Source organism: Tiliqua scincoides, chromosome 1, assembly GCF_035046505.1.
Source record: "Tiliqua scincoides isolate rTilSci1 chromosome 1, rTilSci1.hap2, whole genome shotgun sequence".
NCBI classification, from domain to species: Eukaryota; Metazoa; Chordata; class Lepidosauria; order Squamata; family Scincidae; genus Tiliqua; species Tiliqua scincoides.
The window spans coordinates 150,840,758-150,868,624 of record NC_089821.1 but is presented as its reverse complement, the minus strand read 5'-3'; the positions used below and the strand labels follow the sequence as shown (position 1 = coordinate 150,868,624).

The 27,867-nt window shown below is 41.1% G+C and overlaps 1 protein-coding gene across 2 annotated transcripts in view; it reads right to left on the bottom strand.

Annotated features, from left to right (window-relative positions):
* Nucleotides 1–417: 417 nt before the first annotated feature.
* CTNNA1 (catenin alpha 1) overlaps nucleotides 418–27,867 on the bottom strand; it is an 82,552-nt gene continuing 55,102 nt past the window's right edge. For both annotated transcript variants that reach the window (XM_066611231.1, XM_066611239.1), the window contains exons 10-18: nucleotides 26,808–26,900; nucleotides 25,584–25,740; nucleotides 22,529–22,729; nucleotides 19,025–19,176; nucleotides 14,789–14,899; nucleotides 12,471–12,652; nucleotides 11,613–11,718; nucleotides 4,527–4,661; nucleotides 418–1,810 (exon numbers count right to left, since the gene is read on the bottom strand). In XM_066611231.1, coding sequence (XP_066467328.1) covers nucleotides 1,523–1,810; nucleotides 4,527–4,661; nucleotides 11,613–11,718; nucleotides 12,471–12,652; nucleotides 14,789–14,899; nucleotides 19,025–19,176; nucleotides 22,529–22,729; nucleotides 25,584–25,740; nucleotides 26,808–26,900 — 1,425 coding nt within the window. In that variant the 3' untranslated portion in view covers nucleotides 418–1,522. The remainder of the gene's footprint in view (nucleotides 1,811–4,526; nucleotides 4,662–11,612; nucleotides 11,719–12,470; nucleotides 12,653–14,788; nucleotides 14,900–19,024; nucleotides 19,177–22,528; nucleotides 22,730–25,583; nucleotides 25,741–26,807; nucleotides 26,901–27,867) is intronic.

Sequence of the window (27,867 nt, the reverse complement as noted above, 5' to 3'; positions counted from 1 at the left end):
CAATGTAGATCAAGTGCATAAAATTGGTTTGGTTTCTAACACAAGTACTTACTGGGGTTCACAGTGACAAGACACTTAACAGCTCCAAATGGGTAACCTCGGGAGCAAACATTCCATTAACTCTGCTATTAACAGATGGTAAATCCATCTGATTAACCCTTGAATACCTTTTTCCCCCGCTGGCACACAGTCTGAGTTGACATACGAGTGGATTCAATTTGTCTGTGGTGCAATGAAACAGTAGCTATAAAATACAGAAGAGGGCCCACTAAAGTGATCAAATGAATCATGTGTTAGTCACCAATGGTTGGCTGTTTAAAATCACCACTGATTTTATGTGGCCACCCAGGCCTTTATTTTTGAAATCTGGAGGGTTTTATGAACAGTAAAGAAAACTGAACCATACAACTGTTTTTTTATACTGTACTTTATTGGAAAAGGTATAAAAACAGAAATCTGTAAAATTTTAACAGCAAAATTATACCATGAAGCTCCAGTTATCAAATAATGTCTAAATTGCAGTGAGAATAACCACTGTTTGCTAAATTTCATTGAGACTAGAGCAGGATGCATAGCAATTATTAGAACACAATGATGAATTTGCATTTGAATGCTGAACAAACGCATACAACATTTACAGCCCAATACTCTGCCTGGTACAAGCAATTTTTATTAGTGTCCTGCGGCACAGTATATCAATAATCAGCATCCAAATATTAAAATTCTCACCAACTCAAGGAAAGTAATCCGTTTTCTTCAGATGCACTATGCATGACACCAAGTGGAGTGGCCTTCCTGCAGGTTCCCAAAGAAACCCTCATAGCCTCACTAGGAAGTGGGTAACAACACAGTATGCTGGAATGGCCATAATGCATCTGCCCTGTTATGCTGAACTAATATACACACACCCTTAAAAGAAACCTGGAATCCAACAATTTAAGGCAAATGCATCAATGTGTTCCATTTCAAATAAAAGACGACAAAACCTGCTTAAATTAGAAAGGAATGCTACAGTATATTACTTTTGCAAATCGTCTGCTACAGTTGTTTTAGTGTTCTAAGCAGTAACTAGCACTCACCACCTTGTTAATCTTTTCCAACATATCAAAGCTTATTCTCTACCCACCCAAAAGCTTGTATATACTTTACTAAACCCACACGTTCCATTCCATTTTCAATGTAAGACACACCTTTCCTTTAAAGGATTGACTGATCCAGCAATGAAGGATTAATGTTCCTGTAAATTCATCTTTGGTTACACAATTGATTTAAAGCGGGGTGTGTTACTTTTAAAAATCTGCTAGAAAAATGCCATATAAATTTAGACATTTTCATACTAAAAGTTAACATGATGCGATTTCAAGTTGCATGGTCATGCTTCAGATAATCTGTTAGGCCCCCCCCATTACTCTAAGTGATTTTTTAAAACCAAAATATTAAGTAAAGGAATTTTAACATAATCCATAGAATAGTGGAAGAAATTCTGAAAGCAGCATAATGACTTCTGTGATACTGCCGCTGCTTAAATGCTTTCCATCGCTTTGAACTCACTGAGTGCTTGCACTGGGTTCACATGCTTCTTCTGAGAAGCGCGCTTGATTTTGGTCTGTGTTTCATCTTGCTTCTCTCGCTTGACTAGTGGTTTCTTCTCTGGAGCCTTCATTTTCCAGGAGACTGCTGGAAGGTTCAGAGACGCCATCCCTTGAGACTTCTGGTACTTAGTTGATGCCACATAGGAAGCCTTCACGGTCTGAACCACAGCATTCATCAGGTTCTTTGCAGCTTGAATCAGTGACATAGCACTGTCCACCTAAAACCAAATTGGCAAAAGCACCATGAGTTTCAGACACAGTCTCAAATGCAGTGGTTCTCATACATTTAGCACCACTTTTAGGACCCACTTTTGAGAATGAGACAGGAAGTGATGTCATGACCAGAAGTGACATCATCAAGCAGGAAAATTTATAACAATCCTAGGCTGCAATCCTACCCACACTTACCCAGGAGTAAGTCCCATTGACTAACATTGTTCAAAGAATAGACAAAGTAGCTTGTTAAAAGTTCAGGTCTCTAACATTTCCCCAAATGCAGTCACATACCATGGTAGCATCAAGTTTAACATATTAAAAATAAAATATTGAAATGAATGGGGACCCACATGAAATTGGCTCGTGACCCATTTAGTGGGCCCCGACCCACAGTTTGAGAAACACTGCTCAGATACAACCTCCTTAGGCAACTAGGAAAGGCAAACAATAGGCATTTCTAGCAGACTAAATAATAGCACTCCTTTTCAGTATATCCAGACCTATATAAGTGAACAGCTTGGGGGTCACGCACCTTTGGGGATGGGGGATGAGATAGATGCCATGAACTTTGCTTACTGATAAAGGCATGTTAAGAAAGTGAAAAGTAGGTTGCAGCAGAAGATTCAGAGACAGTAGGATTTCATGAAACAAACCAGGAGCAAAATTTAAGTGTGTGCATTTGACCAATGCATTACTGCTAGTCCAGATGCAGCAGAACACCTGTTTTGTACTCCAAAGCATAACCGATGAAAGACCACAGTACAGCTTACATGTACCATGTCTGATCTCACATTGTTACATCCTCTTGAAGTAAGTCTCTACAATTTATTAAAAAGATGGAAATAAAATCGACTTCACACCATTGCACCGAACATTTTCTAACAGGTTTCAAAAATTTACTGTGTCAAATGGTTTGTGTATTTGCATATATACTGGGCAAAGACTGTTCTGCCAGTGCTGACATGTCACATTATCATCTCTGGAGGAAAAAGACTGCATGTCAAGACATGGAAATCACAGAAGGTGGCAATAACTAGGACTGAACAGATACGCAGCTTGTAAAGAATGTGAGAAATCTGAAAGTTTTCAAACTCCCAACTTCCAGCAGATTCTACAAAAGAGTAGCTGAAAAGCATAACTGTTTATTGGCCTTCAAGAGCCTTCAGTCTAATTTATTTAGGGTCCTTCATCACATTGAAGTTTAGTTTAAAGGACAAGGCTGGCCTTATCTCTCTGCAATTTCCACAGCATCAGAAACATTAACTATACACATTGGTGCTGCTGCGGCATTACCCGTGGTAAGGCAGCAAATGCTCCCTTACTTTGAGGAGACCTTGGTGGCACGTTCAGTATCCATAAGAAGCAGTGATCACCACTTTTGTGCCGCAGCATTCAGGATTGGGTTGTTAATCACTGCATTCTGGTATAGTGAGATATCAGTTAATAGGAAAACAGTTACTGCTCAACAAACCGAAGGTGAAATATACATACAGTTGTGCATCACTTAATGACAGGGATGCATTCCTGCACCCCCACTGTTAAGTGAGGTTTAATGTTAAGTGAAGCCTCCAAAGCTGAGACGAGCTGTACTCCCCTCACCTCAGGAGGCTTTTCTGAGCTTTGCAGAGGCAGCAGGAACATGCATGCGGCCTCTATGAGACTCAAAATGGCTGAAACCAGCAAAAAGACGCAACACCTGGTTTCCTGAGGAAACCAGAAGTCATGTCTTTTTGCCCATGCTGTGCTCCCTTCAACTTTGGAGGCTTGGAGGTGAACAGGGACCAGCAGTGGTCATCACATACGTGACATGATGCTGGTTGGAACGTCATTAAGCGACACATGACTCTCTGTGTGTGAGTGAGTGTGAGTGTGAGAGTGAGTGTGAGAGAGAGAGTGTGTGTGTGAGAGAGAGTGAGTGAGTGAGAGAGAGAGAGAGAGAGAGAGAGAGAGAGAGAGAGAGTGAGAAGATATAAACCTCCACACAAGAAATGTCATCTGGAAATGATGTAAGTTATTGTGGTAGGGAGCAGGCAGCTTTGCGTATGTGTGCCTGTGTTGTTACTTCACCTCTTTGCTCAGTAGTTCTGGAAAGAAGTTTCAGGGGGAAGGGGTGGTACAGGTAGAGTCAACAGAACAAAGTTGAATATTTGAGTGACTGATGGTGGTTGAGCTGAAAGACCAAAATGAAGAGGAAGGATACAGCAGTAAGGAAGGAAAGAAAAACAGGATGGGTCAAATCCTTTGAAAACAAAAAAGACAAGAGGTTTGCGTAGAAGGAGATAGAAAGCAAATATAGGCATCATATGGTCCAAGTCTGGCAGTGTAGCTTTGGATAGTCTCATTTCTATGCCTGTGCATGGCCCAAATCTGTGTCATTAAGTGCTCTCAGCAAATAAACTTATTGTTCAGTTGCAGTCAGTGTCAAGCTCTGGACAACACACAATGTGGTCTTAGCCTGTTCATCTTACAGGTAAACTGAGTTCCTCAGATGAAAAATACAGAACACCTGCAACGTTACAGAATACTGCTAATTTCTAGTATAACTCCCGACTTATTCCAAGCACTTAAAGATAATGAGACCATCTGTATCAATTCAAATTTGAATAAGAACAAAACAAAAATTTGAAGGCACTCTTTCTGAAAGGAGAATTATACATTCAGACTTGCAACAAAGTATATTGGTGGATGTAAATTAATGAACAAAGAAACTTTACATACCCCAGACACAACAAGTTCTCCTCCAAGGTTTTGAACTTCTGCTTTAACTTTGCTACAGATGTTCAGCTGATGGCAGTACAAAGCAATACGCTGTAGATAGGCTAGAAGGTCCTGCTTGCATGCAGAATCTGGGCACTGAAGACAAAAAAGAAAATGTGTATTTCATTCTGACACTAGAAAAGTGATCATTGTGTTTTTGGTAAATGCATAGCCCATGTTTTCTGTTGCCCTCAACCGTATTACCTATTGTTTAACCACTGTAAATAGCTTAGCTATGCAGCTCTAAATTACCACCCCCTTCTTCTCTAAAACACTTGATTCACATCTCACATAAGCTTTCAAACCATTCAGCCAGACTACACCAACAAGGTATCAGTTAAAAGCCGATATATACTGCACAGGAAATACTTGTTTAAAAAAAATCTGCCTGATCAGGCTTTCCATGTCATAAACGGCACAAAAAGGTATCAGAAGCTGGAAAGAATGCAAAAGGTCCCAAAGTAATTGCAGGACTTTTGCAAAGGCTCCAAAGACACTCAAACATGTACCAAATGCTTACCTATCCACCACAAACACAGTTACCTCTGATTCATTTCCATGAGATGGATTCAGACAATATTTGCAGCTCCTGGTTTATGAACATGCAAGTCAGTTATATTTGCTCTTATTACTATTTGTTGCAGAACATGAAGTTGTGGCCCAATTTAACTTTCGTAAAATCGGTATAGAAAAGTAATTGTGAGGACTTGTTCAGAAACGTACTTAAATTGTAGGTGCTAATCATTAGAGGTTAGCATAGCCTCTACATCAACAGAAGAGAAAGTTTCATCCACACATTGAGTCTCCTTTCAGAGGTAGGGATGGGGAAGAGGAAAGAAGACTCAGGTAGTAACACCACTCTTCTTGTTGGCCCAGTCAGGCAAGTACCAAACCTTTAAGAAAAGCTAATCAGACGACAGTTTTAGAGAGAACAGGAAGCGCAGTTCTAAACAGGTGCAAGGGCATCCTCACTAACAGTGCAATTCTATGCATGCTTACTCAGAAATAGTCCCACTGAGTTCAATAAGGCTTACTCCTTGGTAAGCATGCTTATGACGGCAGCCCAAGATAGTCAACATTGTAAAGTCTGATAAATAATAGTGAGAGGACGGACATTAGTCACATGCCATGTGTGTAATGTCACAAGTCCTCTTGAAGGAAGCACAAGCCTATGCAGGAGAAAGAGGGGAAAGAACTCCTACAGAACCAAGTATAATTAAGATACGCCCAAAAGACAAAGCACCATGTTTGGCCTTCAGGAGACAAAGTAGTCTACAAATTACCTTTGCCTTGTGGAGGCAACTGCTGTTACTGACCATGTAGTTCCTCCTGAATGTGTGGAGTGAGTTGTCAAGCTTGTATCAGACAACCCATGTAGCAACAAGATCTTGATATTAGTTGAGGTACAGAACAGTCATTATAGGGAAGTGGCCTAATCATTTACTTAATTGAAGGCTGGGCCTAAAGGTAACTCTATTAGTTCTAACCAGGTTTCCATCTTGTTTGCCATTCAAGATACTGTCTCAGTGTTCTCAACCAGTGGTATGGGTATCATCATGATACCTGAGGTGTGTCTGGTGGTACTCACGGGACCCTTGGACTCCTGTTGCCCATCAGTGAGACCAGGAATATGACACAAACAGTGTTGGAGGCTCCAAAGCAAGCTTTTCTGTGCTCAAAAAATCCTCCCATCCACCCCTGAGTCTCTTACTGGTGTTTTGTCATGTTACATCTGGCCTCAAACCAGAAGTAATGATGTCATTGCCAGTTACTTCCAGTGGTACTTTGAAAAGGTGGACCACATGAAGTGGTACAGCAAAAGACAAATGTTGAGAAACACTGGTCTATCTGATCACTTTTAAAATGGGGTGGGGAAGAAGCTTTAAATAAAGAACATATTTCACATCCTCTATCCAGGGAACTCACAACCATCAGATAGCCAAAAAGAACAGCAAAAAGGAAGAGGGTCCTGCTTTTTAATTTCAAATGATTAGGACTATGTCTAGAGGATATACATCTTCAGACACTCTGAAGAATGGACATGTTGGGAGGGAAAAACAAAATGAAATGTTTCACCATTGCCCCTTCAAATCATTCACATATGTTTTTCTATCAATAATTACTCATTCAAAGGCCTAAACAGCATTCACCATTTGTAACATAACATTATTTCAATCTCTAATGAAAATATCTAACACTTGCAACTCTGACATTACCTTAATAATGTCAGTGCACTACTTGCGCAGAAGGGCAGATTTTAATGCAAGAACAGAAATATTTATTTCTGGTTACAAAATATACATATGTGCCTTCAACTTTTGTGAAAATGAAGCATGGACTATAAAGTACATTGCCATTTGCAAAGGAGGCAAAAGAGGCAACACAAATTAAGATAACAATGAAATGGAATGCTGAATGAATTAAGTTCTCAGAAGAGGTGAAAATTCACCTCAATAGTGGAAAAAGCTGCATTTCCTTCAACCCTACGTCAGAGAACATAAGAACAACCCCACTGGATCAGGCCATAGGCCCATCTAGTCCAGCTTCCTGTATCTCACAGCAGCCCACCAAATGCCCCAGGGAGCACACCAGATAACAAGAGACCTCATCCCGGTGCCCTCCCTTGCATCTGGCATTCTGACATAACCCATTTCTAAAATCAGGAGGTTGCGCATACACATCATGGCTTGTACCCCATAATGGACTTTTCCTCCAGAAACTTGTCCAATCCCCTTTTAAAGGCGTCTAAGCTAGACGCCAGCACCACATCCTGTGGCAAGGAGTTCCACAGACCAACCACACGCTGAGTAAAGAAATATTTTCTTTTGTCTGTCCTAACCCGCCCAACACTCAATTTTAGTGGATGTCCCCTGGTTCTGGTATTATGTGAGAGTGTAAAGAGCATCCCCCTATCCACTCTGTCCATCCCCTGCATAATTTCGTATGTCTCAATCATGTCCCCCCTCAGGCGTCTCTTTTCTAGGCTGAAGAGGCCCAAATGCCGTTGCCTTTCTTCATAAGGAAGGTGCCCCAGCCCCGTAATCATCTTAGTCGCTCTCTTCTGCACCTTTTCCACTTCCACTATGTCTTTTTTGAGATGCGGCAACCAGAACTGGACACAATACTCCAGGTGTGGCCTTACCATAGATTTGTACAACGGCATTATAATACTAGCCGTTTTGTTCTCAATACCCTTCCTAATGATCCCAAGCATAGAATTGGCCTTCTTCACTGCCGCCGCACATTGGGTCAACACTTTCATCGACCTGTCCATCACCACCCCAAGATCTCTCTCCTGATCTGTCACAGACAGCTCAGAACCCATCAGCCTAAATCTAAAGTCTTGATTTTTTGCCTCAATGTGCATGACTTTACACTTATTAACATTGAAGCACATCTGCCATTTTGCTGCCCATTCTGCCAGTCTGGAGAGAGCCTTCTGGAACTCCTCACAATCACTTCTGGTCTTCACCACTCAGAAAAGTTTGGTGTTGTCTGCAAACTTAGCCACTTCACTGCTCAACCCTGTCTCCAGGTCATTTATGAAGAGGTTGAAAAGCACCGGTCCCAGGACAGATCCTTGGGGCACACCGCTTTTCACCTCTCTCCATTGTGAAAATTGCCCATTGACACCCACTCTCTGCTTCCTGGCCTCCAACCAGTTCTCAATCCATGAGAGGACCTGTCCTCTAATTCCCTGACTGTGGAGTTTTTTCAGTAGCCTTTGGTGAGGGACCGTGTCAAACGCCTTCTGAAAGTCCAGATATATAATGTCCACGGGTTCTCCCACATCCACATGCCTGTTGACCTTTTCAAAGAATTCTATAAGGTTCGTGAGGCAAGACTTACCCTTACAGAAGCCATGCTGACTCTCCCTCAGCAAGGCCTGTTCGTCTATGTGTTTTGAGATCCTATCTTTGATGAGGCATTCCACCATCTTACCTGGTATGGATGTTAGGCTGACTGGCCTATAGTTTCCCGGGTCCCCCCTCTTTCCCTTTTTAAAAATAGGCGTGACATTTGCTATCCTCCAATCTTCTGGCACCGTGGCCGTTTTGAGGGACAAGTTGCATACCTTAGTCAAGAGATCTGCAACTTCATTCTTCAATTCCTTAATAACTCTTGGGTGGATGCCATCAGGGCCCGGTGACTTATTGATCTTTAATTTATCAATGAGGTCTGAAACATCTTCTCTTCTAACCTCTATCTGACTTAACTCCTCGGTCAGCGGTATCTGCCCGAGGTTTTCTGCCGTGAAGACAGATGCAAAGAACTCATTTAATTTCTCTGCCATCTCTAAGTCTCCTTTTATCTCCCCTTTCCCTCCCTCACCATCCAGAGGGCCAACCGCTTCTCCGGCGAGTTTCCTGCTTCTAACATATTTGAAGAAGCTTTTATTATTCCCCTTAATGTTGCTGGCCATGCGTTCCTCATAGTCTCACTTGGCCTCCCGTATCACCTTCTTACATTTCTTTTGCCACAGTTTATGTTCCTTTTTATTCTCCTCATTAGGACAAGACTTCCATTTACAGAAGGAAGCTTCCTTGCCCTTCACAGCCTCTCTAACTTGGCTGGTTAGCCATGCGGGCACCCTCCTGGATTTAGTGGAACCCTTCTTTCTTTGCGGTATACACCTCTGCTGGGCCTCTATTACTGTTTTAAGCAGCCTCCATGCACTCTGGAGAGATTGGACTCTTTTTACCCTCCCTTTCAACCTCCTTCTAACCAGCCTCCTCATTTGGGGGAAGTCTGCCCGTCGGAAGTCAAGTGTTTTTGTTAGAGATTTGCCTGGTATTCTTCCCCCAACGTGCATGTCAAAATGGATCGCAGCATGATCACTGTTCCCCAATGGCTCAGTAACGTTTACATCTCTAACCAGGTCCTGCATACCGCACAATATTAAATCCAGAGTCACCTGTCCTCTGGTGGGCTCCGTGACTAGCTGCTCTAAGCCACAGTCATTTAGCACGTCAAGAAATCCGGTTTCCTTATCGTGACCAGAACACAAATTGACCCAGTCAATATGAGGATAATTGAAGTCCGGGATTGCGGTATCCCACTGATTCTCCGCATTCCACCAGGTTTCCGTTATGCCCACTATGTCAATGTTTTCCCTTGTCACCAGACATTCCAGTTCTCCCACCTTTGCTCGTAGACTTCGGGCATTCGCGTAAAAGCATTTATACACGGAATACCCTAGGATGGGCTGCTTATTCGCTCCTTTGTCCCCGTATCCTCTCATTGTGCCAAACCGTCTATCACATGCCATCACGCTACCTTTCCCAATTTCTTCTCCTACTCTGCCTTTGTCTTGTTGTTCTCTAACCTCCCCATCCTCGTCCCATAGGGATGAGGAGTCCCGAGCCGGATGCCTCTCGGCTCCTGTCGGCCTTCCCCCAGGGATCAGTTTAAAAGCTGCTCTGCCACCTTTTTAATGTTATGCGCCAGCAGTCTGGTTCCATTCTGGTTCAAATGGAGCCCGTCCCTCTTGTACAGGCCCCGCTTGTCCCAAAACGTTCCCCAGTGCCTAACGAATCTAAACCCCTCCTCCCTACACCACCGTCTCATCCACACATTGAGACCCCTGATCTCTGCCTGCCTAGCTGGCCCTGCGCATGGAACAGGTAGCACTTCAGAGAACGCTACCTTTCTTCAGAGAACGCTACCTTCAGAGATAGCAACAAATTCCACAATCCTGAGGGTCTCCACTGAGATAGAGCGAGGAGCAATTGTCTGTTATTCAGTTGCATCTCAGAAGCATACATGGTTTAGCACCATGTGACTGGTTTCCATCAGGCTCCTCACTTTCCAAGACAGCGGCTTATACTAAGCTGGAGCAATTTGCAGGACTTCACAATGCATGCATATCTCAAAAATGAAACCATATAGGCAAAGGTATGCAAGAAATGCTCACAGATCATCTCATCAGTTCAGAAATACAAGATGTACAGGTCACAACAGAGACTGAATTCACTAATGCCAGCAACAGGCAATGAAAGAGCCCTTTCAAATGAAAAAAAATGGCACCCAAACATCAACAGATGGAGAACAGTGGCTGCGAACAGGCGCAAACTAAACACGTGACAGTAGAAAGCAGGAGTCTTAAAAAAGACCAATCATTTTTGTACAATTTTTGAAGCAAAATGGAAACCTCTCAGAGACCTGGTGTCACACATCTGGATACTTAGAGACAGACAAGTGGTACCTGAATATTGAGGTTTTAGTTTAGAAAAAACAACTCATACATTAACATCTTTTACCCACTATTACTTGTAACCCTTAATGAACTTTTCCTCTAGAAATTTGTCCAATCCCTTCTTACAGGCATCTAGGCAAGTTGTCATCACTGCTTCCTGTGGCAAAGAGTTCCACATACTAATTACATGCTGGGTAAAGAACTATTGTCAGGGAGGGAATGGCTGCAAGACCATGCCACTGCTCATTTTCTCAAACAAGAAAATATATATTTTTTAAAAGCCCCACCCACAGAAGTGGGCTCTAAGGCTGCAATCTTAGCCACTCTTTCCTAGGAGTAAGCCTCATTGACTCTAATGGGGCTTACTTCTGAGTAGATATGCACAGGAGTGGGCTCCAAGACTGCAATCCCAGCCACTCTTTCCTGGGAGTAAGCCTCATCAACGCTACTGGGGCTTACTTCTGAGTAGACACACACAGGAGCAGACTCCAATCCAAGCTTGCAGAATGGGCAAAATTGAAAATGGAAACAAATGTGGGGCAGGTGGGGGTGAAGGGAGAGGAGGGCAGTGAGCGCAGGGGGCAGAGGGAAGCAGCCCACCCTCCCAACACACGGGGCTCGGAAAAAGCCTCAGTTTCCTTTAAAGGGACAAGCAGCTTCAGCGCCCCTCCCCAGGCTGCCTGGCTCAGCGCTGCGTGCCGACAGAGACAGCGCTGCGTGCCCTGTTTGGCACGCGTGCCATAGGTTCACCACCACTGCCCTAGAACAAACAGTCAACTTCAGAATCCTTATTTGTAAACCTAAAGGTAATTAGATAGAAGGTTTAGGGGAAAAAATCATTTCCTACTTACATGGTCGGCAATTGTCCGCCCAAGCTTATCCATCCTTGATCCAGCTTCTGCAATTTTCTTTGCTGCACTGATCACATCAGATGTATTTTTTAGCGGGCCTTTACCTCTGCAACGAAAAAGCATTTGCCTTCTAGAATCCATCCAGAGATGGAAATATTTGCTACAATGCCCTTATGCAATTTCTTCTTTCAATTTACTTGGCATATTACGTAGTTTCATACACAGTGAAAACTTGCAAGTAGCAGCTTGGATCCAAAGAGGTGCTCTGATAAGAAGAGACAGGCTTTTGCTCATGCAAACAACGCCTGTGCCCCAACTTTTGTTGATGTCCTTTTCCTGCTGCAATTCACGTCACCTCCCATGTTGTTCTGAAGGGTCCCTCCAATTCTTGGGAGTGGATTTTGGGGGACTGCATATTTTTGGTAAGATTTATTAAATCATTGCACTAGGTAAATGGCATAGTACTCTACTTAAAATTTGAATAGATGTTTGTGAGGTTTGAAGAGACTCAGCATTTAACATAAGGATCGACTCCTTTTTGACCAGAATTCAAGAATACAAATCAAAGCTACTGTAGGAATTATATTTTTCGCCAACTGCAGGTAAATTGCAATGAATCTTCAGCAAAGGAAAGGATTTCAATTCACTGCAAATTTAAGTTATACTTAGTACTGTAAACGCCAGACAAACAATTACTGACAAGACAGGCTGGCTGAGAGGTTGAATAATACTAGTCAGTAGTGAGTACTAGCATTTTGGGAACTAGTGTTGCCCAACACAGACTTGTTGGAACAAGGGATATGAAAAACTTGCCCCTAAAGTGCTTACTTGGCTAATATGACCATGAAGAATCCTTACCTGGTGAAGTCTGTCATTTCCATCATAATCATGCACATCTGTTTTGCCAGGACAATGATGTCATTACCACTGTCATCCCATTTGGATACTTCGGCATCCAATTTACTTTTTTCTTCTTGGAAGCTGGCTACTTGTTCAGCAATTTTAGCTTTCTGCTCTTGAGGGAGTTGGGCCATGATAGCCTAGAATGAATAATTTTTTTTTTTTAACACATAAAATTCTATTCATTCAAAGTAGGGAAGCACTTTAGGGAATTTTCACAAGTCAGTAAAACACATGGAGGGAAAGATGAACTTTTCTGAAGAAACGGCAGGAACATATCTTCCCATTTGGAGCCAAAGCATTTGATTATGCAAATTATCTACTAACAGTGCAAGTATAGATCATGTAAAAAGAAAAGTGAAAGGTTGGATTCTGAAGCACTGCTGAGCAAACGCTGCCAACATCCTTCAAAAGTCTTTTGCCTCTCCTCTACTGCAGAGCGTACAACAACATTTATAGCAAACTATATACAGATATTTCAAATTGCTAGAGTTCATAGGAAATGTTAAAGTGTTAAATTTTCAGGGAGATAATGCTTATATTTAAATACATATGCTTATTACAAAAGTCAATTCTCAAATACTGATCAAGAGTATATAAAAGCAGAAGCAAAACATTTCAAGCAATACATCCTATATGATCACCAAGCTGTGATAATCAGACTCACACACCTACTGTTGAATCTTGGCTTTTTAAACAGTCTTGGCTACACACAACTTTTTAGGCAAATATCATTTAATGACAACAAATTACAACACAGCAAGACTACTGCAGGGTTTATGGAATAAAACAGAGGATAGTCAGAAGCACCTGCTTGCAAGGGCATGCCTACCCATGAGTGTGTCTCCTTGCAAGCAAGTAGCCCACCTGCAGCTTGAAGTGGTGTGCCTCTTATAAGGCACTTCCACTTAAATTAAGCACTTGCTTTATTACAAGCACTCTTATTAAAAATCTTGTCCCTTAATTATTTTTGGCAGCCTTCTGTGAGTATAGCACAAATCCAGAGAGAAACATTGGGGGGGGGGGTAGAATTACCAATGGCATTTTGCCTTGTGATCTCTCCAGCCTGCTGAGCTCTTACTAGTAAGGATTTGTCAAGCTTGATGTTCAAGCCACCACATGCTGTGTATATATATGAATAGTAAAAGGTTAGGGCTTTACGGTTCCTAAAGTACAACAGGCAGCTATATCACTGAATTATTCTACTCAACTTTTCAAAGAAAATCAGAGTCTGGGAAAGATTCAGGTTCAAAATGAATGCCAAGGCTAGTAAAACAATGCATAAGCAAAGCATAGTAAAAGGGATGACTAAGAAGTTATTTTACAAGGAGAAAGTTACAGTACTTCTGTAAGCATCTAAATTGCTGCCATAATGAAGAGGAAAGTAGCTACTTGTAAGTGATTCAGAGAGATCGGATCTAGGGGTCTCAGGTGGCAGCACTTCATTAGGAAGTTTTGAAAAAATAGCTATCTGTTCTTATTCAGGCTGGATAACAGAGGCAATTGTTCTTACACTTCTCCTTTCCCTGGTTATCCCAGGAAAGCTCATCAAGTCGAATACTGTAGGAACTGGATTAGAGCAACCGCTAGGTCTGTGTTACAGGGAGTACACCATAATGGGTAACAATTCTGTAAACAACCAAGACTCAGGGTTTCATATGAGAGCTTTGAGCTTAGTGGAAAGCTGAACTGGAGGATGGGGGTCACAGGTTCCTGACATTTTTCTGTCATTAGCGTGGAGTGGGTGTTAGTGCAGATAAGTGGAAGGGAGCAAGCTGCACAGTTGAAATGGCAGGGCAAGTGATTTACACAAATCATCCATGCCCTGATCTAAAATCTGTTGCACTATCAGCAACATTTCTTTGCTTTTAAGAATGCAGAAACAAAATAAACAGAGTGGATAAAAGAAAACAGCAGGTAAAACATATGTGTAAGAGTTGCTCTGCGTTATAGGTTAGAGGAAAAAGCGAACCCTGGCACTGAAATCACTGAAGACAACTGCTTAGGGGTAGTAGGAGTTAAGCAGACCAATCAGGTGGAGGTTTCTTGGTTTGAAACTTGGGTGCATGAGCTTAAAAAGATGGATTTACGGTTGAGTTACTAGTTTCTCTTCAAGCAATAATGTTCTAGGTGTAAACATTTATACTTCAAACAGAAGCTTCAAGTCTCTAAAATGGAAACAAAATAAGTTGAGAGAAATGTCTGTCTAACTTTAAATATGCTCTATGGATGTGTCAAGTGAGATGTGGACTGGAGTAACCAAAGCATTTCCTTACTCTTGCACTCTGGCCAGCAATAAGCTGATCATCTTCAGTCTGAACACTTGTTCTGCTTCTGACATCAAAATCTTCCGTCTCAAAGTCAGAGTCGTCCAATTCTTCAGGAGTCTTTAAAAAAACCAATTTAATACAAATCAAACCAAAGATCGATCCAAGGAAACACGCATCTTAGATTCAGATTCACTTTGAAATGCATTTAATGAAAGCTTTCAACTAAACATGAGCAAGGTTTCACATTTTTATGGCTTAGAGATTGCATCACCATATGTGCTTCATGTAGTCATTTTTATGTTGACGTAAGTCACCTTGTAGATATTTTGAGAAAGTGGAACATTCATTTGAAATAATGGAGACAAGCTAATCTAAAAGGGCATAAATCAGATTTAGGACACACTCTAAATTATAAAGCCTTGCACAGTGCCTGCCTGTTTGATCACCCAAGTAGAAGTTTGATCACCCAACTGGAATTCTTAGGCCACCTCAACCCAACATTAGAACAATCAGGTCTCTTATAAGGATAACTGAAAGATCATTGTGGCACCTATAAGAAATCTCACATTTCAAACGTCAGTCTTTAGAGGGAAGACTTAAGAATTTTAAACTAGTTTGGCCTTTTATTCTCTTTGCTTGGTATTATACCCATACCATAGCCATACCCATGACCACCAATTTCAGGGGACGCATTATGGTCCAGGCTTTCAGCTTAGACTGCAGCAGAGTTTCTCAGTATATGATCCCCTGAGGCCTGGGACTCCCCAAGACCACTGTCAAGAGTGCAAAGGACCCCAGAGACCACAAGGTTTGAGAATGCTGGATTAGAGCAACAGTCAAGGCTATTGGCATGAAAGCTATTGGCTTTACATTCATTGGTTCAGAAATTTCATTCATAGCCAGTCTTTCCTTCCAGTAATATTTAAGATGCTAGCAGTAAAAAGTGTTTGATTGCACTGACCCCTGTACAACTAGAACTACTTTGGTAACCAGTTACACTAGCTGCATCTCAGACCCTGTTCAACAAATTTAATTTTCCTGGAAAATTAGGGAAGAAACTATAAAGATAATGAATCTCTGCTCCATTTTGCACTGTTTTAAGTATTAACTTAGAAACTAATAAAGTTACACTGTGGTTCACTTTTATACGTATAGGCATTCCCCCTTCCCTAGCTACATTGTGAATCCATTTGATGCAAAAGACAGCAACGTCAAGTAACTTCACACATTATAGTTTCCCATCCAGATCTGACTTGGGGAGGGATTCATGAGCTCCTGCACATACAAATGGTGAGTGGCAAGAATTTGCTGTGGCTTCCCAATGTCTGTACTTACAGTGAGTGGACACATGCACTTATCACATATGATGACATACATGTAGTTTTCTTATACAGAAATACCTGCATAGGAAACCATGTGTGAATCAGTCCTTGTGAACTAAACTATTTCTATGATCGGGTTAGAGACTGACAAAGGCTACCATGAAAGAGATCCATGAATTACAAGCTTGAATATTATGTTGCTCGCATTAGCACAGAGGCAGGAGCTGTGTGATACCAAGAACTTGCTCTGGAATACATGAGCACAATGTATTCAAAGCCCCAGCTTTCTAAACTCCTGATGTGATTAATAGTGCTGCAGGACTGTCGTAAGGGGTAGCACTATTGACATAGGTTTTTTTTTTTGCATAATACACTGATTGCACTGTGTCACATGTGCCAATAATTCCAGAAAATTATTGTCCCCCTCCTGCACAAGCGCATGAAACCACAGCAGCCAATGCTTCTGCAACATCAACTGTCTTTGGGCGGACATAGGGAAGATGCCATGCAGAGCACTGCTCTCTAGAGAGCAGACCTTCCCTCCCCTTCCCAGAATGGTGAGCATGCTTCTTTGCCTGGGGGTCATGATCAGCTTTCTTCAGCACAGGGGCTCTGATCATGTGGTGGTGGTGAGCAGATCAGGTGGTAGGATATTGGCTTCCTTTCCCAAGCCATCCACTCTCCTGATCAACTGCAACTAGAATCTGCAGGTTAGCCATGGCTGCATATCCTCAGTGGCCTCAGACTGGCACACATGCATTAGCTACAAGTGGGATATGGGTGGAAGGGGAGATCTATTCTCTTCCAGCCTCACCTTGCCTGAATAAACTGCTCTTACAAGTGAAAAAGCTATCTGTACACTTGCTGCAGGGAAGCAAATGGAATATGGTTCTTGGCTAAAGAATCTACTGCTGTAGAAACCTTGAACATGCTTAATTTTCAGGATTGCTTCATGTTACCCTTTCCATTACCGAGATTACTCCTAGAAAAAGCATCATATCTGAATGACAGGTACACTGAATGGAAGTGTATCCAAAAAAACCTCTTGTGCTAGAGAAGGCAACAGGAAGCAATTTTCAAAATTTCAGATGCATAACAATCATACTGGAAAGAAAGTAAGTGATGCTGATGTGATGCCCCAGCAAGCCATATTCCTCTTACAGCCCCATTTTATTCAGGCCTATATTTCAACATTATATTAAAGAGGCACTGAAAGATTTGCAATTAGTTGTTTTATAGTAGAGTAGTCTTTCTAGATTATGGTTTTCCAGCCTATCCTTTATTGCAGGGTTATTTTTATTATGTACTAGCAATTCAAAACATGCATCAACTATATAATGTTCTCATGCTTCCATATTCAAATATCAAAGATATTAGTCACATCTTCACATATTTAAGAAGCTTTTCTTATAATACTAGCTTCGAAAGCATTATACCAATCCAACTGGCATTTCAGATTGAAATGCAAACCTCTCAATAGGTAGGCCCTTCAGCAGAAGCTCAAGAAAATGATGAGCACATGAGAATTTTAGTCTATTCATTCATTAACATCTTAAAGTATATTAACCATATAACCAATAATAACTTATTGATTTATTTTGCTACGTAAAACTGCTTTGTGAAGTACATCGTGTTGAATATCAGTATTATTAAATTTATATAATATAGTAATATGCTGATTCAACACTGCAAAATTCAGACTGGTCATTTGTCTTTTGCATTTTCTTCCTGAATCATGAGATACAATTTCAACTCTTTAGAGGACTCTTTACTCAAATATATTTCCTTTGCAACAGGTGGTCACCTTATCCTTTGAAAGTGCCATCCTGTTTTAATCAACCTGAGAATATCTATCCAGATCTTAAAGGATCAAGTCAATGTGCAGATATTTTTTTCACTGTGAAAACATTAACTAGATAAGAGGTCAACAGCCAAATAATCCAATTAATTAAAATCCTTCTAGAACCAAGATAATGTTATTCTAAACACCATATAGGTTTATGGAATCTGCTTGCCAAGGAGTCTTCGCAAACACAAGGATAACCACCCTAGAGGGTCTTACTCTGTGCATAACCCAAATCTGTGCCTGAATATTGAAACTTGGCACAAGGACTTTCCTAGATATGTTAAAGGGTGGGTTTATTTATAAGAAAGGCACTCCTCAGGTATGCTAAACCCAAAATTTAGAGTTTGATATACTGAATCAGCAACTTAAACTGAGTAAGACAAGTAGTCAATACTGTTTCAAGTTTTTTATTCCCAATGCATCAGCACACTGCACCAGTTGCAGCTTCTGAACATTCTAGGAAAGCCCCACAAAAGCACACTGAAGTAGTCTGTTATAAAAGCATGAACATGAACTCTTCCAGACAACCAGATGAGTTGCTTTAAACTTTGACTTTTAAGTTATTGGTTGTCTCCAAGTTGCCTCTGGCAACTGTGGTAATATAATGGCACCTGAACTTGTTGAACATGACTGCGAAAGGTGGGGAAAATCATCAAAACAAACAAGCAGCATATTTAATCACACACAATGAGTAAAATATGGAGTCTAGTGATTCAAATATAGTCTATCAGCAGCTTAGACCACTATAAAATACTACAATCCATTGTACCTTTTATTTTTTCAGTTGAAGGCACTTTTGGAGTCCGTTTTGGAGAACACCACTTAAATGAATATTCAATTGTCAACAGAAATTAAGATCTGAATTCACTTGTTGCAATTACTATGAACTGCACTTTAATAAGTGTATAGAACATGTGTATGTGTTCCTTATCTTTTTTTTTTTTTAAATATACCAGCCTATAATCTATGGTTTCCTTCAATTAGCAGAAGAGCTCCTTTAGCAGGTGAAAGGAAACCTTAAGATTTAGTACATTTAAAAACTGAGAATGCCATTCCAATAAAATATAGACTCACCCTGATCATCAGTACAGCTTTTCTAATGTCACGAATTCCATCATACACCAATCGAGAAGCATCAATAAATTCATTTTCATCCATTGGCTGGGCAGGGTCACAACTCAGTGCTTCAACAGCAGCTTCTACTTGTTCAGTGAAACGTGGCATGACTGAAGAATATACAGGAAAATAAAGTGAATAAGATTCTGAAAGTCAAAACTGAGCCGCTTTGGGTTCCTTTGGGGAGAGAGGTGGGATAAAAATACTGTAAATAAAATACAGTTCACCAACACCTTGTTTACCTTAAAGCCTTACATGGCATGGAACAGAGTTCTTTTAATGACAGCCTTCTCTCACATAATCCTGCCCAAACCCTACAATAGTTAGGTAGGGCCATGCCTGCAATACTGCTGCCACATGAAGTCAAGAGGGTGACAAGAAGCTGCAGGGCCTTTTATGTTGATCTGTTGAAATGACTGAGATAGGACCCACCACGGATAATTTAATGTAACCAAGAACTATACGTTGCATTGATTACAACTTTTAAAGAACACTTTCATCGTCATTGAGCCAGCACAACTAGCTATATAAACATGTAGTCCCATAGAATGTGCTAGGCTTAGTACAAAATTGCACCCTCATGTTCTATAAGCTCTAGTTTACAACTAGAAAGCTCTTCAACCTCTCCAGACTGAGAGCAAAGTCCAAAGTCCAGCTGAAATGTCTGCGTGACTTCCTCTTTGCCGACGATGCAGCTGTCACTACCCACTCTGCCAAAGATCTCCAGCAGCTCATGGATTGTTTTAGCAAGGCCTGCCAAGATTTTGGACTGACGATCAGCCTGAAGAAAACACAGGTCATGGTTCAGGATGTGGACTCACCTCCCTGCATTACAATCTCTGCGCATGAACTGGAGGTTGTCCATGACTTTGTGTACCTTGGCTCAACGATCTCTGACACTCTTTCTCTCGATACCGAACTAAACAAACGCATCGGTAAAGCAGCTACCACGTTTTCCAGACTCACAAAGAGAGTCTGGTCCAACAAGAAGCTGACGGAACATACCAAGATCCAGGTCTACAGAGCTTGCGTCCTGAGTACACTTCTGTACTGCAGCGAGTCATGGACTCTTCGCTCACAACAGGAGAGGAAACTGAACGCTTTCCACATGCGCTGCCTCCGACGCATTCTCGGCATCACCTGGCAGGACAAAGTTCCTAACAACACAGTCCTGGAACGAGCTGGAATCCCCAGCATGTATGCACTGCTGAAACAGACACCTGCGTTGGCTCGGTCATGTCGTGAGAATGGATGATGGGCGGATCCCAAAGGATCTCCTCTATGGAGAACTCGTGCAAGGAAAGCGCCCTACAGGTAGACCACAGCTGCGATACAAGGACATCTGCAAGAGGGATCTGAAGGCCTTAGGAGTGGACCTCAACAAGTGGGAAACCCTGGCCTCTGAGCGGCCCTCTTGGAGGCAGGCTGTGCAGCATGGCCTTTCCCAGTTTGAAGAGACACTTGGCCAACAGTCTGAGGCTAAGAGGCAAAGAAGGAAGGCCCATAGCCAGGGAGACAGACCAGGGACAGACTGCACTTGCTCCCGTTGTGGAAGGGATTGTCACTCCCGAATTGGCCTTTTCAGCCACACTAGATGATGTTCCAAAACCACCTTTCAAAGCACGATACCATAGTCTCTCGAGACTGAAGGTTGCCAACAAAAAGTTTACAACTAGATAAGCAAAACACATGTTCATAGTGCTCCAAGACTGAATATCTGCCACAACATCATATTTTTCTGAAGTAGACTATTGTTTTTTATGATTAATTCATTTTAATTCAAGGTCATTACTGAACTAAATGCCCACTGTGACTTTCTGCCTAGACTGACAGGTGAAACAGGTTTTTATAGTCTGCCTTTAGATCAGGACCGGTCGAACCCTGGCCCAAAGGCTGGATTTGGGGGTTGGTCAAATCCTTCTCTCCCATGATTGGCAGAACTTCATGTCACCAGATTAGGACAATGCAATGGTCCAGCCAGTCGTGTCTACGGTGCAATGCGCCAGCAGTCACTGTGCCTGGATTTCCATGAAGATATGACTGGCTGGAGCATCGTGTCGTCCTGTTCTGGGAACATGAAGTCCCGTGGCGTTCTGGAACTAAAAGTGCTGGTCATGTCAGGGAGCTCATTTCCAGTGTGCAGCAAGTGCAATTTTAAGCGTCGCTGCTTTAGATTATGCTAGAAAAGCATTGCTGCTGGCTGGCATTTAATAGTGCACCAGACTCATTTCAAAGGCCAGAGACATAGAGGGGTGATATTAACATACAATTGTTTTATTCACTGACAAGAGTTCTGGTATACAGTCGTGCTTGTTGACGTTCCAACCAGCAACAGCTCACATATGCGACGGCTGCCACTGGTCCCTGTCAATCCCCGCACTTCCCTTGCCTCTGGAGGCTTTTCTGAGCCTCACAGAGGCAGTGCGCATCTGCATGCTGCTTCTGTGACGCTGAGACCGATTGTTTTGGTCAAAAATGCATGACTTCTAGTCTACCAGAAAACCTGAAGTTACGCCTTTTTGCCCGAAATGGGTATTCTGAGCCTCGCAGAAGTAGCACATGGATGTGTGCTGCCTCTGTAAGGTTCAGAAAAACCTCTGGAGGCAAGGGGAACACGGCTGCCCTCGCCTTTGGGAGGCTTCACTTAATGTCAAGCCTTGCTTGATTATGGGAGTGCCGGTCTGCATCTCTGTCGTTAAGAGAAGCATGGCTGTATCTGAGAGAAAAAACTGTTCAGTTACGGCATGTTATAGAGTGGGGTGGCCAAACTGCAGCTCAGGACCCACATGTGGCTGTTTTGACATATAATGTGCGGCTTTCAGAAATGTTGACTGAGCTCCTTTTTGCATATATATTAATATAAAAGGTAAACAAAATTTTCAAGCTTTATAATTATTTACCAGGTATAAACTGAGAATCCAATGAATTAAAACCAAAGACTGATGTTTATGACGAGCAAATATATTTAAAATTTAAATGCTTCTTAACTATTACAACTCTCAAATGTCTCTTTTGCAGCTCTCAACTTCTGAAGTTTATCATATGCAGCTCTTATGTTAAGCAAATTTGGCCACTCTGGTTATATAGGAAGCTATTAGCTTTCCAGTGACTATATCCTCTGCTCATTGAATGAGGCACGTAAATGTTATGGCTACTGCAAATCCACATCTCAAGCAAAATGCCTTGGATGTTAGTGCTGAGATTTAAGCAGTTAATATGTCTTGAAATAAGTCTACAGTTTCGCTATGTCCCCAGTACAACACTGACACAAGTCCTATGAAATGGTTGGCAACCTTCAGTCTCGAAAAACTATGGTATAAGCCTACAGCACCCGATATTCCCAGGCGGTCTCCCATCCAAGTACTAACCAGGCCTGACCCTGCTTAGCTTCCGAGATCAGACGAGATCATGCATTAAAAAATGTTAAGTACCCCAGGTTAAAGTCTGAAGAATTTATCCTACCTGTATTTGACAGCAGCTTTGTTGCTTCCAGAACCTTTTCTGTGTAGACTCCAGGTTCATAATTATCCATTTCAGAAGTGACAACATGAATTACTCTAGCAGCACGACCACGAATTGCACCAGCAGTGCGATCTAAGCCATCAACATCTTTTTCTTGGAGAGCAATGACACATTTGTTTACGTCTTCCAGAATATGATTCTCTGGTGGTAAAAGGACAGATAGATTTTAGAAAACATTTTGTCCCAATCATGTATATATCAGTACCTGCATGTTAACATACAAGGCTAAGACTGACAAGAACCAAAGCCAGACAGTTGGAGTTCCCATTCAATATCCCAGTTTATCACAATTTAATTGAAAGGTAAAGATCACAGTTCACAGATTTCAAGTCTATTTCACTTAAACTGTGAGTATAGACAGACAGTGATCCAATCAATGTTCTAAAGTAGTTTGTATGTCAATCTGGCAGCAAGCTAAGTGCTACAGATCAAATACCTAAGCACACGCTTAATAACTATTAAGTTGAAACAGGCTTTACGCCTTGCTACGTTTATTCATTCAGGACTTTGAACTTTTAAGGTCCTACAAAAATTAAGATGCTCAAGTTCAGATTCTCAAAATATACTGTATCCATATTCCTCAGGCAGCTGACAATTTCACGCTGTACGATACTTCCAATCTTGCATTCAATAAATACTGAATGCAGCATTAAATATTAGAACTGCAGCATTTATGGTGCTTTATGAAAAAAGTGGACTTGATTACAAGAAAGTTTTTTTCTCCAGTTTTGTCATGCACTGCTGATATCATAGTCCCACAAATGTTCCTAATCTGGGTATCACCCAGGCCACTTTTTAAACAGTCCAATAAGGTCAAGTTTATAAACTGATTGACTAAAACAAGCAACCTTCACCAGAGACTTGGTTGAGGTTATCACATGGTGCCTTGGAGATCAGGTTTTAAGTAGTCCTTAAAATATAAAGAGATACAGCAAACAGCAAAATAGCAGAAAGAAAGAAAGCAGAACAGAGTTAGCACAAGGATTGCTAATATAAGCCCATGCTGCTTTTAATCTAATACTCAAGTTCTTGGCTCCTCCCTACTGGGCTGATGTCACGGGAAAACTTTTGCAGACTGGACATTACACCTGTGAGCTTTTTGTTGCCTTCTCAAGTCTGTGGTGGAATCTCAACATTAAAAATTTGGCTCATCAATTCCAACAAATTTAGTCCTTCCAGTTTCAACACACCTCTCTGGATTCCAAATCTCAGAAAACCCCAGCTTAAAAGCCAGTGGTTGCCAAGCTCTCTCAACAGCGGCTCCCTTGACCTACTGGGCCACTGGCCGCAGCTCCCTGTTAGGGCTACAATCCTATACATTGTATAAGGCAGTGAGTTTTTCATGAGGATTCTGCAGCTCTCCTGGTTGGTTTCCATGGCTCCCCAGGGAGTCACAGCTCACTGTTTGGGAACCACTGTTATAGCTCTTCCCATCTCTAAGCTATATAGAAGATACTCCTTCAGGCCCACTTTCTCAGTCACTGCCAATATCTTGCTTTTAAGCCTTTTGAGGAAAATTCTGGAGTGCTGGTCTCAAAACAAGGAACCTCATTGCTGAGCGGAAGGACCAATTGTGGCAAGACATTGAATATAGCAAATAGGGCAGGAATCATGTATCTCTTCTCCAAAAGCCTAGTTCAATCCTAGAGACATGAAATAGGGAATAGGTCCCCTTGAATTCAGTGCATAAGAATGCCAAAAATTAAACTACATGGTGTATGCACACATCACAGAGCATGCCCTACCTGCTCCAAAGTGGAAAAATGTATGCTATCAACTTGAAATTTGCCACGTTTGTTATAAGTACACAATTTCATGCTGCAGCGTACAGTATTAATAGTTTTCCTCCATGCATAGGAAAATCTGTACTATGTGCCAATAATGTTTGAAATGGCCCTTGTCATTATGCATGGGGTCTTGTGTGCCCACGTATGTAAAAAGTAGCTATTTAGGACTTTGAGTTATGACTGGAGAAACCTACCACACTTTACAAAGTCGTGGGACTTCTGCTAGGGACTGCCAGCTAAGAAGCTCAAAGTATACATAGCAACACACAAGTTTTCCCCATGTATTGTTATCTGCCATTAATGGGGAATAAACTGCAAATAAATCTTGTTCGGAGTATTCTTAGCACAGAATCTTTGTTAAGCCTACCACTATGTCTTAAATCTAAACTACTGACCTCAGTACAGAAGCAAGGAAAGTGAAGGGCATGGAATCTATGGAAATCTAGCTCAGGTCTGTGGATGCTAACAGGGGAGGTCCTGCACACTAGAATGACTACATATCTCTAGCCATCACTGACACCCATTACAACAAAGTTCTCTGATGCTCTTCCTGCAGTAGCCACTTTATACAGTGACAGAATACAAAATCCTATATATTGGTTACATACTAAGACAAATTATTCGAACACTGCCTGCAATGAAAATGTGTAAATTAAAGTTTGGTGTAAGCTGGATCAAGTATTCATTTATCTAAAGTAATTTGTGTCAGCAAGTAAACCAAAAAGTACAAACAGATTTGTTTTCTAGCAAATCAGGAAGTTTATATATACAATAATGTTCTTTTATAAATGTGCTACACCTAATACAACCAGGCATTATGAACCTCAGTAATTACACACTGTGTAAAGAATACAAATAAAATTCCTGAAGTTGAGAGTTTTGTTTGAGAGAAAACATTGTTCCAAGTACACCATGATTATGTTGACATTTCCTATTGGGAAATATTCCTTATCTTTAAATTTCCTCTTGTGAAACAAATTCTCTCTCTAAACATGTGTGTGCATGTCATTTATACTTTCATCTCCACCATACACCTGATAAAATGAGCTCTTGTCCACAAAAGCTCAGTCTAAATTGCTTCAGTACCATCACCACTGCAACAAACTAAAATGGCTATTAACAACAGTGTATTGGCAAGAAACTCCAGGTGCCACTGTGATGAGCAGCAAAGCTAAGATTTAAAAGAATAGTAAACTGTAGCCTTTTACCTGACACTGCCAGGAAGTCATCAATAGAAGTGATGTCATCTACAGCATCTGTCAGCACACGGACTTGCTTTTCCCATTGCTCTTTAAACATCTCCATGTTTTCTTGAGCAAGCTTGCTTTGTGGCTTGGCAGCCAAAGCCAAAGCTGCATTAATAACCTGTAACAAGATAAAATTCCCAGTTTTTACTGTTTTCATGTGCCTGAAATGAGATGTGATCTAGGAAGCTGAAATGCTAGTTAGTAGTGTCTTTCTGATGACCTGTGAATGCCAAGAGAGAATAGATAGCCTCAGACCCATAGGCAGTTTGTGGCAAGATCAAAACTGAAGAACTTTTGATTTGTCCCTTGGTCTCCCACTACGCAGCTCTTAATACAGAGAAGAGCAGATGTGAGAGGATAATTCTTTTTAGTGATCCAAATAAGTTTTTTTAATAGTACATTTCTAGGTTTATCTACACTCAAATAGAATATTCCATTTTTGCATTACAATTTTGCTTGATGTCTAGATCTTAATAGCAATAGATAGGCACACTCACATTCCTTCTTATACTCAAGAGTGGCCCAATAGATTGAGGACGGTACCACTGCTGACAGGAGATCCTACGGTCATTGCTTTAAATTCAACTGTTTTTTGAAGTTTGACAGAAGTTACAAAAAAGTTTGGGAGCCACTAGCTTAAAAGGTGGCTGTGTTGAGTTCAAGCTCATACAGTCATATGAGCTTGAACTCAACACAGCCACCTTTTAAGCCAGTGGCTTCCAAACTTTTTCAACAGGCAGCTCCTTTGACCTACTGGGCCATAGGATGCGATACCCCATTGGGGCCACAATCCTATACATTGTATGTTTATTGAACATATTTACAATATACATTGTATAGGGCACTGGTTTTTTTTGTTTTTTTTTTAGGATTCTGCAGCTCCCTTGGCTAGTTTCCATGGCTCCCTGTGGAGTCACAACTCACAGTTTGGGAACCACTGTTTTAATCTCTTATTAAAAAAGAACTTTGATAGATGCAATACTTAACAGAAGTGATATTTCCAGACTTATGAAATTAATGCCAGTCAATTAACTTCATCTGTGTTATGAAGTGACTATGAAATCTGCATATCTGAAAAACTAAAAGCCTGCCCATGCAACCAGATACAATATTATCTGGATTGAAATATTATATTCTCAATGTTTGACATGCAATTCACATATAATTTATAAGCTTGTTGTTTACCTGAGGACAGAGAGCTTCAAGCTGACTTGCTGACATGTGAACCAATTTCACACCTTCTTCATTATTTGAGATAGAACAGGCCAAGTTGGCAACCTAGGCATTGGAAGGAAAAGTGTTTTAGGATGGTTTATATAATTTTATGAAATCGTTTTGCATAATTTTGTCTCTAGGATCAGTAGTTTTCATAGTATGTTTTTCAAGTACCACAGTTACAATACTTTTTAACAAATCCACACCATCAATTCTCAAGGAAAGCAACAAAACAAGAATCATTCAAATTAGGAGGGTAGCCTTCAATTGAGTGATCAAAGGCAACACTTTGTAAGAAAAGTATTATTTTTTGCATAGACATTATACTGGACATGGTAAAGACAATTCTGAAAGAAAACAATCTTCTCCGATAGAGAAGTCATTGTTAATCCTCCTTTCCTGAAACATACTACATCATTGCACCCATGTGTGAGCCTATTCATTTGGTTAGCCTAAACAGAACATACACATTAGATAATCTGCACTGAGCGCTCTAGCCTATAGTTTCACTTAACCATTTGGCCTCTCAAAAGCCTAGTCTGGTGTGGAACATCCTCCACTCATGTGCAAGCAGATATGTGCATCCAAGATTTATACAGAACGGAACATTACTGCCAATTGGTGCAGAAAAAGACAACAACTGGCCGTTTCTAGAGATTTGCTTGGAGCCTTGGGCTGCTATCTAGAGACAAGTTCTTGCATTTGCTTTTTGGGAGAGTAATGAAAAGGGCACACAAAGCAATGTTATTTTTAAGCCTAAATTTTCTGTATTTTGGAACTTGTTCTCAGAGGAGGGATTCTAAAATGGTTTATGGTGATTAGTTGACAGGTGAATGACAGCTTGTTATTTAAAGCCTACATTTGAGCAAAGAAATATGTAAAACTAATACAAAGAGACAAGAATGCTATGTTCCACCCCACTGGAAGTGACCAAAAAATTGTCTCCTTTTAACAGCAGTCTTCCAAAATCAGTCAGAATGATGGTCAGTAAACCAGGTGGTTTCTCAAAAGTTTATAAACACTCCAGTAG